This window comes from Solanum lycopersicum, chromosome 2 (genome assembly GCF_036512215.1).
Source record: "Solanum lycopersicum chromosome 2, SLM_r2.1".
In the NCBI taxonomy this organism is placed as follows: Eukaryota; Viridiplantae; Streptophyta; class Magnoliopsida; order Solanales; family Solanaceae; genus Solanum; species Solanum lycopersicum.
In genome coordinates, this window is record NC_090801.1 from 53,839,179 (window position 1) to 53,851,947 (window position 12,769).

Below are 12,769 nucleotides of genomic sequence, written 5' to 3' on the forward strand. Positions count from 1 at the left end.
CATTAACTTCGGGAATTGAGACTAGTACTCTGTTCGCTTGTTATTCTATTTTCAAGATGCGGCAAGAGTGCAACTTCTTCAATTTCTTCGCATGGTACCACCAATACACCACAATCCAAAGTTAAGATAATAATTTAGCTTTGGAAGAACAAAATCAAAGATGGAGAGAATTTTATGAACCTTATTTAAAATTGTTAAGTTAATTCTATGCATTGGTTATATTTCGTGATCGTCACGAAATTGGAACAATTACACAAGTTCAGATAAAACGTGAACTCATGTGAAATTTCATGAATTCTTCAAAGCAGATTATCCAAATAACACAAAAACACATCAAAACAAATTCAATAGATCATATGGCAATACTGTGTAATAAACACACATTAATCACATGATAAATATTCCTATAAGCCATGCAATTACTGAGCTACTGTATCTCACAAATCTAACCAAACCCAGGTACCAGATATAAGAGGGAGATCAGAAGAGTAAAAAAAAAGGTGTTATCTGTCACTGTTCAATCAGAAACACGGACCAATTTCGTTCATCACATCTCCCAAACTATAAGCAAAACATCAAAATTCCAGAAATAAATCTTGCACCAAAACCGAATTCAGTTACATATATATAAAGTAATCATCAGAGACTTAAATACTACGAATCATGGAATTAACCATCATATTGTTGCAGTTTTTTTCTCATCGTTTGATTTTGACTAAATAAGTATACATATACATCTAAATTGATCATAAATAATAATGTATCATCGTTTACTGAACCATTCCATCATAAATAAAGTCAAGTGGTTCACCCAATAACAATGCATTTCTTGATATCCCTGACATTTACGAGAGACCCATTCTCAAAGAAGGCAATAGATCCCTGCTTTTTTAATCAGGTTTTCTGAAAAGTAAGAGAAAAAGCTCAGAAGCCAAGCGTAACAAGAAAATTTCATTGAAGATCCAAGCTGATCCAAGCTTAAAATAGATCTCCTTACATGTTCGCTATCTCATCAATGCTTAAAATAATTTGACTACTATTAATTTGAAAGAATGCTGGGAATAAAACAGAACATCCTTCAATCGTGATAAGTAGCATTGTCTAGGCACCGTGCAAAAGGCAAATTCTCATAGAAATAAGAAGAAAATACCCGTTGTCTGAGATATGCCATTGAAAATAATATGTATACATAAATATATCCAAGATATTGTGTCAAGAGAGTACAATTAACTCTAATGGATCTTCATCTTGGATTTGTTTAGGCTTCATGCGGCAGACGGGTTACCATTAACCGGCACCTGCTGCAGACTCCTGTGTGAAGCCATAATCAAGCAGAAGAAATTCCGTGACTCATAACCATTACCGAAAATTCAAATAATGTAAACATATAAGTTGCAAACAACAAATGATACAATAAAAAGTTAAAATTTTGCTCAGATACATGAATATCTTCTCATAGATTTCTCTCTGAAGTCTGACATGTGAAATTTTCATGAATTCATCACAGCAGAAGACACATAATTTTCAAAAAAAATTACAATAAAACAGTTTCACACATAGCTCTCATACTAGAAAAAAAATTATCATACTCATGTTTTAGATCGGTATAGCGTATATTGCCAAAAGGCATACAATCATTGAGCTATTTTTCACAAATGTGGCAATTAAACATAAAAATATAATTGGGAGATCAGTAGAGTAAAAAAGAAAGGTGTTATCTGTCACTGTTCAATCAGAAACACGGACCAATTTCGTTCATCATATCTCCCAAATACCATAACTAAAACATCAACATTCCAGAAATTAATAAGCACCAAACCAAATTCTATTACATATATCTATAGAGAGGGAGAGAAATCATCAGAGACTTAAATACTACGAATCATGGAATTTACCATCATATTGTTGCAGTTTTTTTCTCATCACCTGATTTCAATGAACAAAAAAAATTGAAAGAAAAATGATCAATAGTAAGAGTATAATCAAGAAGGCACCATAGGAGCGGTGGAGAAGAAGCCCGCGGGCGGTGGCGGCGAAACAATCAGCGCAAATTAGTGTATTTTCATGGTATACATCGTGAGTTTATTTATAGCTACCAACTACTCTTAAACCCTAATTCCGTAGGCTTTCAAAGTGGTTGGGCTTGAACAGGTAAACCTCAACTTTCCTAATTTCCTATGCTTTCAAAGTGGGCTGGACTTGAATAGGTAAACCTCAACGTTGGGCTATTTTTGATGAGTCTTAGTTTAATGTGGCCCATTATAAATTGGATTAATTATTGGAAAAATTATCTAACTAAACAATCTTTTTTTCCATAATTTTTAAAATTTTCTACCATTTTAAAATATTTCAAAAATCCCTCTTTTTCTCTTTTTCTTTCATTTTTCAGATACATTATTCACGTCCTTTCCAATCCAACGTTTTTGTTCATATTTTTACGCTTAAAATCACTCTCATATATCAGCAGTTACATCAATCACTCAGTTTTTTTAATTTCAAATCTATTTTGCTCTCAAGTTCATCAATTTCAAGTTCCTTAAGAGGTAGAACTATTTCTTCATCAATTTTTTATTTTCAATTCTTTAGATTTCGTTTTCTTTATTAAAAAAATAACGTTTTTAATTTACAATTTTCTTATACATATGAATTCTGCTTCGTCTTTTTAGTATGGTACCTTGTGTTTTTTTTTTTTATGAAAACTTTCATGAAATAGATCTATTCAACTCGTTATGATTTCGACGATGATGATTGTGCTTAAAATAGATTCATTAACCATGAAGATGATAATATTTAGAAGACGAAATCGAAGAAAAATGAAACTTCATCTTTTAAAGCGAACGTGGAAGACCCCCGATTAGGATAGAATTGTTGCATTTGCTATTGTGGTGTATTATCTTTGAAAAAAATTATCTATGATTAACAATCTTAGAAGGTTGGTTTCTGGATAATTGGTTATTTCTCTAAAAATTTTGTTATTTTGAATTTAAATTTTAATGTATTTTAATTTTGATCTTAGTATGTACATTTTTCTTTATTTTTTTGTTATAATTATAATGATTGTGGTATACAATACAAAATATGATACTTTTAAAAATTATCTGATACAAATAAGTTTTATAAATTTAAGTATCAGACAATTTTATCATTCGAGAAGTTGTTTATTATGTTAAAGAGTTTATATCTAACCACGAAAATATATATTTCAACATGTACTAATTACATAAATTAATGTATCAAATATACTATTTTATCTTTCCTTTTATAAGTGATACTTAACATAAAAATTATAGTAAATACGATCGTTCAAAATCATGATGTATCACATACATTATTATTAAAATAAATAAAAAAGTGTGTGTGTGTGTGTGTGTGCGCGTGTGCGTGTGTGTGTGTGCGTGTGCGTGTGCGTGTGCGTGTGCGTGTGCGTGTGCGTGTGCGTGTGTGTATGTGACTTTCATGACTATAACGTCCACAACGATTTCTGCTCGTAATTGGCTTATCACTTGAGTTTGTTTTTTTTGTGACCCTCGAAACATTTTTCTGTATCGACATGGCAACATAATTTCTTATCTGGTAATGAAATCATTGAATCTTTCAAAATTACTTATTTACCTTTCAAGGTAAACAACATAATGTTCATCAGTTGGCTTATTGTTTCTATTAAGTATCAGTTTGATTTGATTAATTTATAATAGGAAAAACTGTATAATATGACAAACATCAATATATATTTAAATAAAATAGCTAACAATTTAATTTTTTTATGTAATATGGATATAACTATATAGGAAATAACAAAGTTAATTATATACCAATAATCAGGTTTTTATATATATCTAATATAAATAAATATTAAATAGAAAAATTATTATAACACTCATAATTAATCATGTCCTCATCAATACCTTCTCTTTCATCAATATCCCTATATTACATATTTTTTTGTATTTTTCCTCCAAATTTTTTAAGATCTTTTTGTATGATTTTAGGAGCGTTTTTTGTGATTTGAATTCATTATAAGGTATTTTCTAACGAATTTTTCTCCTCATTTTTTATGAAAAATTTATTTATATACATCTATTTTTATAGGGTTTTGATTGAAATTGCGTTTTCATGAAATTTATATTGCTTTTTTACTTTCTTTCCACGACGAAATTGCATATATCCTTGCGAAGAGCGTCACCTTTAATGCTAGATTCATTTTCTTGTACCGGCACACTGATGAGAGATCCGACGGTCTATGAGATGGAGCGTAGGAAATATCCGTAGTTTAGCGGAGCTGTTAAGTTATCGTTGTTAGCAGAGAGTGTAGAAAAATAATTTTTTTTGTTTGTCAAATTTGTATATAGTATAATACTTATATACATAGATAATTGCATTGTAATACTAATACAAATGGTGTTGTAAATACAATTACATCTGGATACATAAGTAATTTATCCAATTTCATTAGGCAATACAAGTATAGTTGTATAAATCAACATTACATTTTTATAAATAAATACCTAAGTTAATATCAACCTCAAGTATTATTAGAAATTTTTTTACGAAAAATAGATCAACGTTTTGTTGATTTTTTCAATTTTTATACAGTCGAATACTTACACATTTTGATACATATACACTCTATTGTTTTTCCATTTTCTTATTTAACAACAGTGTATTCATATGCATAATATATTGGTGTATTCATTTTTTTGGTTTGACAATAGTGCATCCATTTTCCAAATTGTTGTATTCATATGCTAAAATTATACTACTTTACTTTGTTTGATATATTAATAAATTAATTTTTTATAAATACTTGTATCCTTCATATATTAATACTTTTTAAATTTTCTATATATGAAAACACCAATTTGAATTCAAAGTATTCATATGCTAATTGTACAAGAATACATTTTCCTTATTTAGTTATTCTAATTACAACTGTATTATTGTATAAATAAATAAAAAACATGAATACTCTTTTATATTTAAAATTTTATTTATACCTTTATAATTAGTATTTAGTGAATATATTGTATTTAGGAATATAAATACACTTTATTGTATTATAAGATGAATTATATATGCATATAATATGCAATTATTGATTGGTAATTTAATAATGGAAATTAGAATGATTTAGGAACATAATAAAAGGTTGTCACTTGACAGTTATGGTAACATATCATACCTTATTTATTGCGTTATAAGATCCCTCCATAAATAATAATAATAACAATAATTAAAAAATTTTAATACAAACATGCAGCTAGAAATTGACATAAAGTGTAGTCATTTCTAGTAAATAAGATATTTATAGCTATTGAACTTCAATAACCCTATAAATATAGTCATTTTTGCAAGTTATGAAAAAGTTCCAACAAATATCTTGCACTTTGAATAATTTACGTATATTGAACTAGAATTTTTTTAATAAAAATATCACTTAATATATGCTAGAGGGAGTATTGGAGCTTATTTGAATTGACTTAAAATTGGTTAAACCCATTTTAAGTAATTTTTTATTTTCGAAAGTATTTGACAAATTTTAAAATAACCTAGAATAAATTAAAAATCATAAGTAAGATTGTTCTTTCTTTTTATTTTTTGACTTAAAAATCATTTAAATTTGATTTTATTTTTTTAAGTTAATCCAAACGAGCTCTTAATTTGTAACTTTTACTTATTGTGCCATAATGAAGTTGAACATAAAACTTCAAAAACCCATCTTTTGCTTTTATGTTGCTCTACCAAGTGAAAGTTGTAGCAAGGATAACCAATTTTAGATAGTTTGTGGGATGATTGTCTTATTTATTACTGCTTACTCATTTTGTGCCAATATGTATATATTTTTTTCGAAATTATTCTAATAGTATTATTATAAGATACAAAATGTTAAAGAGTAAGTTGATCCTAATATTTCTTAGCTCAATAAAGGAAAAGAGGCCTTCAAACACCTTATTGTAATTTTTTATTTTGCATTATAAGTGTTATTATAATTTCTAGCTTTTGCTTTTAGAAACCGAAATTATTCGTTTGTCTTCTTAATTTCTCTTTGGATTAATTCGCAAAATATATTAGGTATAGAGAAAACGTTTAATAATAAGGTCAAAATATCAATATTTCTTCTACTATTTATGCTTTTTTTTTAAAAAAAAATTAATTTATGTTACTTTCTTTTTATGAGAATTGACAAAAACCTTTAGGCTTGAATTTTATAGCTAATTTAACTATTTTATACAAGTCTTCAACATCCAATGTATATATATCTTCCTATTAAAGTGACCTATTTTTAAACCTTTCAAAAATGTGTGAAAAATTAAAGTTGAAATTTGAAATGAGTTGATGATTTTGTAAAACTCTATAATGATATAATTAATAAAATTTCATATATAAAATCTGAGAAGGATAGAATGTATACATTAATAAATAATTTTATATATACAATTTATTAATTTACATTTATTTTACTTTAAGTAAACTTTCCATAGAAAAATAAACTTGAGATCTCATTGAGTAGCTGCATTACCTTTTGACTATCAATTATTATTCAAAATTAAAATAAAAATGATTTATTGTATGACTAGGTTGTTTTTAAAAGAATAAACACAAATATAACAACTAAAAAAAAATAAAAAAATCAACTCGGACCGAGTCATATGGGCCACGTTAACAATCATTGACAAAGATTTTGCCGCGTCCAGCATCTTGGACGCTTTTGCCCTGGTTTTCCATTTTGTCACATACTATCCAAGTTAAAAACAATTTTTAGGGTTTTTTTAAAAAAGTTTATTTCAAATTATTTATTTTTAAATTTAAAATTATTTCGCTGTGACCTTAAAGTTAATTCTCTTTGAAGTATAAGTATTGTAAAGTTTCGAAGAAGTTCTTCCACTGTTAATTCAGATATTAATAGATAAGATATATAGATAAAGTGTATTCAAAAGAATGAAGAGTAAATTAATTAAAGAACCTATTTGTTAGAGACAAACAAAGAAAAAAAACAGACAAGTAAGGATGGAGTACTTTGTACAAAAAATATAATTCGAATCACTTTATTTGAAATTGAAGATAAAATTATATTTGATCATATAGTTTTGTAAAAAATATTTTTTAATTTGTTCGAATATTTTTTTTCAAAAGTATGAAATATGCTTTAAAAATAAATATAATTTATAATAGACTATATGTACATATATGTTATTAAGATAAATTCTAAAAGAAACTGTAGTAAAAAAATAAAAATAGAATTGGGGTATTTACTTCAAATTTTTAAGACTGGACATTAATTTGTAAAATAAAATGAAAAAAATTCTAACCAAACTGAAATGGTCATAGTTTTTTCGTTAGATCAGAACTGAAATTTAAGGAAAATGGTTATCCTTTTCCTTGTATTTTACTCTCAAAAGTAATATCCTAATTAGCCTATTAAAAACAAGTAGTTGGGCAGAACGTTCCGGAAAAAAAGACTTTTGACTATGGGTTAGGACGGAGTACTAAATATTCTTTCATTTTCAATTAAATATTTTTATTTAAATTTATATGAAAATAAAATCTTTTTTATTAAATATTATTTTATTATAACTTTAATCTGAATTTAATTGAGTTATAAAATAAATATCAAATACTCAATTAAAAAAAATTGACTTGCAACCACGGAAATAAAATTCAACGGGCGCACTGCCGAACCTTTGAAAATAACGCATCTGTTAACTTAGACCAGGGATCTGCTAGTGCTCCTTTTTTTTTTTTTAGTTCATTCATTTTCCATGACTTTGAGTTGTGAAAAAAAAGTATATAAATAAATAAAGAAGCGAAACCCTGGAGAACAAAGAAATATTAAACCCAAAAACACGAACATTATTCGTAACTTCCCAATGGACCGTCAACTTCCTTTTCTCTTTCTGCTTTTTCTCTGTTTACTTTCTATTTTCCCTGATCTCTCTGGTTCTACACCTCTTCGAGTCTCCGGTGGGCATGGCGATAGAAAAACGTATGAATTCTGTTATGTTTTTCGTTGATTTTTTTTTTTGCTTAAAATGGACGTTATATGGACTAAGCATTTGTGCTTTTATTTTCAGAAAATTGTCGGTGCTGAAATTGGTGACTGGTAGATCGTCTGCTACAATTGATCCGACTCGGGTGACGCAAATCTCCTGGCGGCCGAGGTTTTCCGTTATTTTTTTGGTCTATTTGTTTGTGTAAGTGCATTTTGTTATGTTTAAGTGACTCTGATAATGAAATGAATTGTGCAGGGCTTTCATTTATAGGAATTTTTTGACCGATGAGGAATGTGATCATCTCATTACTCTGGTTAGATTTTCTTCCTATAGTACAATAAGAAATGCATGATTGTTGTTTTTTCAGAGAAAAATGCGCTATCAGTTAATCTAGTATGTGTCAATCTTAGATTAGTTTGTATAACAAGTTAAAGACAATTAGGATTAATGAAGGAACATTATGCACGGATGAATGATGAGTAAATCTCAAATTAGAATCGAAAGGCTCCTGATGAATAGTGGACACATTGTATGCGGAGTAACAGTAGTGAAGTCTTAATTCTAGCTATTTGATACTGTCTAATTCCCTGGCGCTGAAAGATCTCTCTTTTGCATAGTAGTTTAAGCTCGCTTGATGTTGTTTATGTTCTTTTGAAATTTGAATGATTAGGCTAAAGATAAGCTGGAGAAGTCTATGGTGGCTGATAATGAGTCAGGAAAGAGCGTAGAGAGTGAAGTTCGGACAAGCTCTGGCATGTTTCTTAGCAAAGGCCAGGTTCACTAAATCCTACCTTCTCTGTGATTTCAAATGTTTGATGGTTTTCTTCTCCCTTTTTGATGTATCAATCTGGATGTGCTCTGTCATCTTCCTTGTGACTGTTAAATATTATATTGTGATGCCTTTGATGTTAAGTAATTTTTTTTTCTAGTTACTTCTGTTTCTATTTTTACTATCAGAATTTGTCATTTAGAATATGTGAAAGAGCTGGGCACCACCAAAGATTATGTGGGATGTATATGATCCCCCAACCGAAACAATGGCCGCGCCTGTGCGAATCTGTATTAGTTTGGGACGTGAAGCAGGTAGCGACACCTGTAAGAAACCAAAACAAAAAAGAAAGAGGTTGACAGATCTCACAAAGAAGAATCATTAATTGGTTGTGAACCTCATTGATTACTCTACAAAGATGATCACTGGATAACTAGATTTAGATCTTCTGGATCTTTAGCATTGGAGCCTTTTCTAACGATCAATTTAATATGAATTAGTGTTTAAACTTCCTAATAACCTCAGCGAACCATCTTTTTATATAAAAAGATAACCTTAGCGGACTATTTCTGTTAATATTTCCGGTGAAGGCTCTAGCCTTGTGGTATTGTGGAACTTTGCCTGTATGACCCAATTAAAAATTTGATTGTGGTAGGATACGATCTACTTTCCCTCATCAAGATCATACTTCCAATTTGGCTATTGCTTAGATAGAAGAGACTAGAAAGTGGTAATTTAATCTTTGTTATCGGATGATAATGAACTAATTATTAACATATTCCAAGGAATCTGTGTCAAAGCTCAGTCCCTGTACTTATCTCTATGTCACTGCTTATGGCCAGATTTGAGGTTTGTTGCTTAATTTGTCTTACTAGTCAGTTGGTCCCCTGTCAGATTCAGTTTACTATCAGGATTCTCATTTTTGAATACCAGGTCTGCAAGTAAAAAGTTTCTTTTGATCTTTATTTTTGCAAATGTCAAAGTAGTCCAGCTATGGTTTTGTGATTACAGAATTCTCTTAGGAACTCCTTACAGCGACACTGATGTATGCTTTAAGAGCATGTGGTGTTACCTAATTGAAGAAAAAGTAACGAGCTTGCCAAACTGTCCCTGTCTAGTTAAAGTTTAATCCTGTTAGAGAAGACTTAAAACTGGAAAATATAAATGAAGTTTATATACAGAAAATTGTACCTTTTTAGGTATTTCAGGTTCTTCTTAGATACTAATGGCATGTCTGAAGATTATTTAAGGATTTAACTTCTGGGATAGTCTCAATACAAACATTACATTAATCATGTACCATTGACTGAGAACTTAAAACATACTTCGATATGTACTTTAGAGTTTCTACTAGTTCATATCCATTCTATGTGAAATTGGTAGCATCATTAATCATGTACCATTGAGTGAACCAAGCATAACGTGAACCCTCAGTGATCTCTACTCTAGTATTGGAAACCTCTCTAGAGCATTATGCTGTTGACATCTAATGATGTTAGAAACTCTTAGAGATGGCTTGTCATTTTACATCCCCTTCAGGTTGAGCCAATGACTTCCTTTGGATTGTATTTTCTCACCGAAGTTTTTCTGCTTATTTCTTCAGCTGGACGTACTTGTAATTTCATGTCCTCATATTGACTATATGGAAGTTCAACTATCTCTGTGTCAAATGGAAATTGAATTCCTGAATCTGTACCTATGCCGCTTTACTTCTCCACTTCAAAAACTTTTCCGTAATGGATTTATATTAGTCTATGTAATTTTTGCTGAAAGTGACCACTGATATTTTTTTATTTTTTATTTTTATAAGGATGAAGTAGTGGCTAATGTGGAAGCTAGGATAGCTGCCTGGACATTCCTTCCTAAAGGTACTGCAGTGCTTCAAGGATGTTAAGTGGCTTTCATCTCACTGTCTCATGTGTCTGTACTGTATATGTGTATATATATGCGTAAGCGAGATTCTTACTTTATTAAGTTGGAATACAGAGAATGGGGAATCTATTCAAATACTGCATTATGAACATGGCCAAAAGTATGAGCCACATTATGATTATTTCCACGACAAGGTCAATCAAGAGCTAGGTGGTCATCGGGTGGCTACTGTTCTTATGTATTTGTCGGATGTAGAGAAGGGCGGGGAAACCATATTTCCTAATTCAGAGGTAATCAATAATTGTATGATTAATCCTTTTTTCTGTTATGCCGGCGATTGTGATGCAGTATTTTCTTTTTTCCCTCATTAATGGGAACCTGCAGGCAAAAAAATCTCAGCCAAAGGGTGATGACTGGTCAGATTGTGCTAAAAATGGATATGCAGGTATGTCTCACACCATGAATAGTTTGAGTGTGGCATCTGTATTATTTTGGTAGTGCGCGCGCGCGCGCACACACACACACACATATATGGATTCATGATGAGGGATAATAGGGAAGAAGATAAAGGGAGGTGTTCTTGCAAATTTTCTGTAATGGAGCATTTGCTTGTGCTTATAATGTAAATAACATGTTCCTTTTTTTTTTCTTCAATAAGTAGCAAATGACATGTCCCTTTTTCTTCATATCCATATAATTGTCTTGTAGTATGGTAAAATCTCCACAATTGTGCAAACAACTTTATAATGTGCTTCTTTGCATGGTATTCTATTGGTCGAGGATCTTATTAGCGGCATGCGTCCTTTCTTTCCCCTGTCTGACTGGACTACGCAGTCATTACTGTATGGTTCAGCATTCAGTATCTTTTTTCATCTTCTCTTTATTCTCGTCGTTCTACGCAAAGCAACCTAATTGCTGTGGTATGCATTTTGATTGTACTTCACATTGTCTAGATGTAGAGAGCAATCTCAGTAGTTATCCATTTCACCATCAGCTTACCCCAGCCTTCCTGTCACATCCCCCTCCATGTAGTGAAAAGGATCTCAATGAATTTTGTAGAAGATGGAAGAATCAGTACAAAACACTTCATCCTGTTTCATAGACCACCATAAGATGCTTAAGGGGAAAAAAATGTTGTTAACACAGTAGAACTGAAGTAAAGCTTGTCATTATAACAACAACAAATAAAACCACTGAAATAAATCTTGTAATTAACTTCTCAATTTCGATATGTTCATGTCTTATTTGCAGTGAAACCTAGGAAGGGTGATGCATTGTTGTTTTTCAGTCTTCATCTCAATGCAACAACTGATCCCCTAAGCTTGCATGGGAGCTGTCCAGTTATCGAAGGTGAGAAATGGTCTGCTACTAAATGGATTCATGTGAGGTCCTTCGAGACTGTATTTAATAATGAATGCCAAGATCAAAATCCGAGCTGCTCCCAGTGGGCTGTTAATGGTGAATGTGATAAAAATCCTCTATACATGGTGGGTTCTGAAAATTCTGTAGGTCATTGTAGGAAGAGCTGCAAGGTTTGCTCCTGACAGGAATATGTAGACAAAATTTCCTATCACATATAAATATTACTAGTTGAGCAATCTTATCCACATTCTTTGTATATCTGGTTTGTACATTAAGTACCCTCTTAGACAGTTTAAAGTAAGGAGATCTTTTCGAAACACGGTGGATTGATTAACTGATTACTTTTGTAGTAGCACTGTGTATATCAAAGTTTTGATATCACCCTCAAATTTGCCTGCCCTGTTTTTTTCGGTCTCTGCTTGTAATATGAACCCAAGGGTTTGGCCTCCTAATGGTTTATAAGGTGGAAGGAGAATTATAAGGTTCAATGTCTAAATGAAATTAAAAAAAACTTACTCATCTATCATAGGTATTGGTTACCGTAGTTATCTGGTAACTATGCTGGTGAGTGGTGAGATGTTCAAAAATCTTCATTTTCTTATTAAATTTCGTGTTTGATGAAACGTAGTAGGAAAGAGAAAAAAGATGGCACCACAAAAAAAAAAAGTTCCAAAACTCCTCTAAAATATATCTTTAGGCCAAGGGAATTCAAGTGCACACAAGGATTTTGACAAAACTTGTAACTAGTCAAATACTCTTACCATTTTTTGTCCACAAG

General features: G+C 30.6%; 1 protein-coding gene, 1 long non-coding RNA gene and 7 other non-coding genes across 9 annotated transcripts; 1 reads left to right on the forward strand and 8 right to left on the reverse strand.

The window, feature by feature from the left end:
* Positions 1-476: 476 nt before the first annotated feature.
* On the reverse strand, positions 477-556 carry LOC112941010 (small nucleolar RNA SNORD18). The gene has a single exon (XR_003245842.1). It is a non-coding gene; the product is annotated as a small nucleolar RNA SNORD18 (small nucleolar RNA).
* Positions 557-581: 25 nt separating this feature from the next.
* LOC101263570 (uncharacterized) lies at positions 582-2,061 on the reverse strand. Its single transcript, XR_182489.5, has 2 exons — positions 1,896-2,061; positions 582-1,311 (listed from the first exon to the last, which is right to left on the reverse strand). It is a non-coding gene; the product is annotated as an uncharacterized lncRNA (long non-coding RNA).
* On the reverse strand, positions 635-712 carry LOC112941024 (small nucleolar RNA Z199). The gene has a single exon (XR_003245856.1). It is a non-coding gene; the product is annotated as a small nucleolar RNA Z199 (small nucleolar RNA).
* Positions 757-892, reverse strand: LOC112941037 (small nucleolar RNA snoR74). Its single transcript, XR_003245867.1, has one exon. It is a non-coding gene; the product is annotated as a small nucleolar RNA snoR74 (small nucleolar RNA).
* LOC112941014 (small nucleolar RNA R24) lies at positions 920-1,022 on the reverse strand. The gene has a single exon (XR_003245846.1). It is a non-coding gene; the product is annotated as a small nucleolar RNA R24 (small nucleolar RNA).
* On the reverse strand, positions 1,427-1,513 carry LOC112941026 (small nucleolar RNA R64/Z200 family). The gene has a single exon (XR_003245858.1). It is a non-coding gene; the product is annotated as a small nucleolar RNA R64/Z200 family (small nucleolar RNA).
* Positions 1,559-1,644, reverse strand: LOC112941025 (small nucleolar RNA U54). Its single transcript, XR_003245857.1, has one exon. It is a non-coding gene; the product is annotated as a small nucleolar RNA U54 (small nucleolar RNA).
* Positions 1,856-1,933, reverse strand: LOC112941023 (small nucleolar RNA Z199). Its single transcript, XR_003245855.1, has one exon. It is a non-coding gene; the product is annotated as a small nucleolar RNA Z199 (small nucleolar RNA).
* A 5,571-nt stretch (positions 2,062-7,632) lies between the features above and the next one.
* LOC101262682 (probable prolyl 4-hydroxylase 6) lies at positions 7,633-12,380 on the forward strand. Its single transcript, XM_004233296.5, has 8 exons — positions 7,633-7,981; positions 8,070-8,156; positions 8,244-8,301; positions 8,659-8,763; positions 10,568-10,625; positions 10,744-10,919; positions 11,014-11,074; positions 11,881-12,380. The coding sequence occupies exons 1-8, from the start codon at positions 7,866-7,868 to the stop codon at positions 12,171-12,173; spliced, it is 954 nt and encodes a 317-aa protein (XP_004233344.1). The 5' UTR covers positions 7,633-7,865; the 3' UTR covers positions 12,174-12,380.
* Positions 12,381-12,769: the final 389 nt, after the last annotated feature.

Bases quoted from the DNA above. Each gene is read 5' to 3' on its own strand.
- LOC101262682 (XM_004233296.5), top strand. From the start codon at position 7,866: ATGGACCGTCAACTTCCTTTTCTCTTTCTGCTTTTTCTCTGTTTACTT. The intron at 7,982-8,069 runs GTATGAATTCTG...TTTTATTTTCAG, and splicing joins GGGCATGGCGATAGAAAAAC to AAAATTGTCGGTGCTGAAAT. The intron at 11,075-11,880 runs GTATGTCTCACA...TCTTATTTGCAG, and splicing joins TGCTAAAAATGGATATGCAG to TGAAACCTAGGAAGGGTGAT.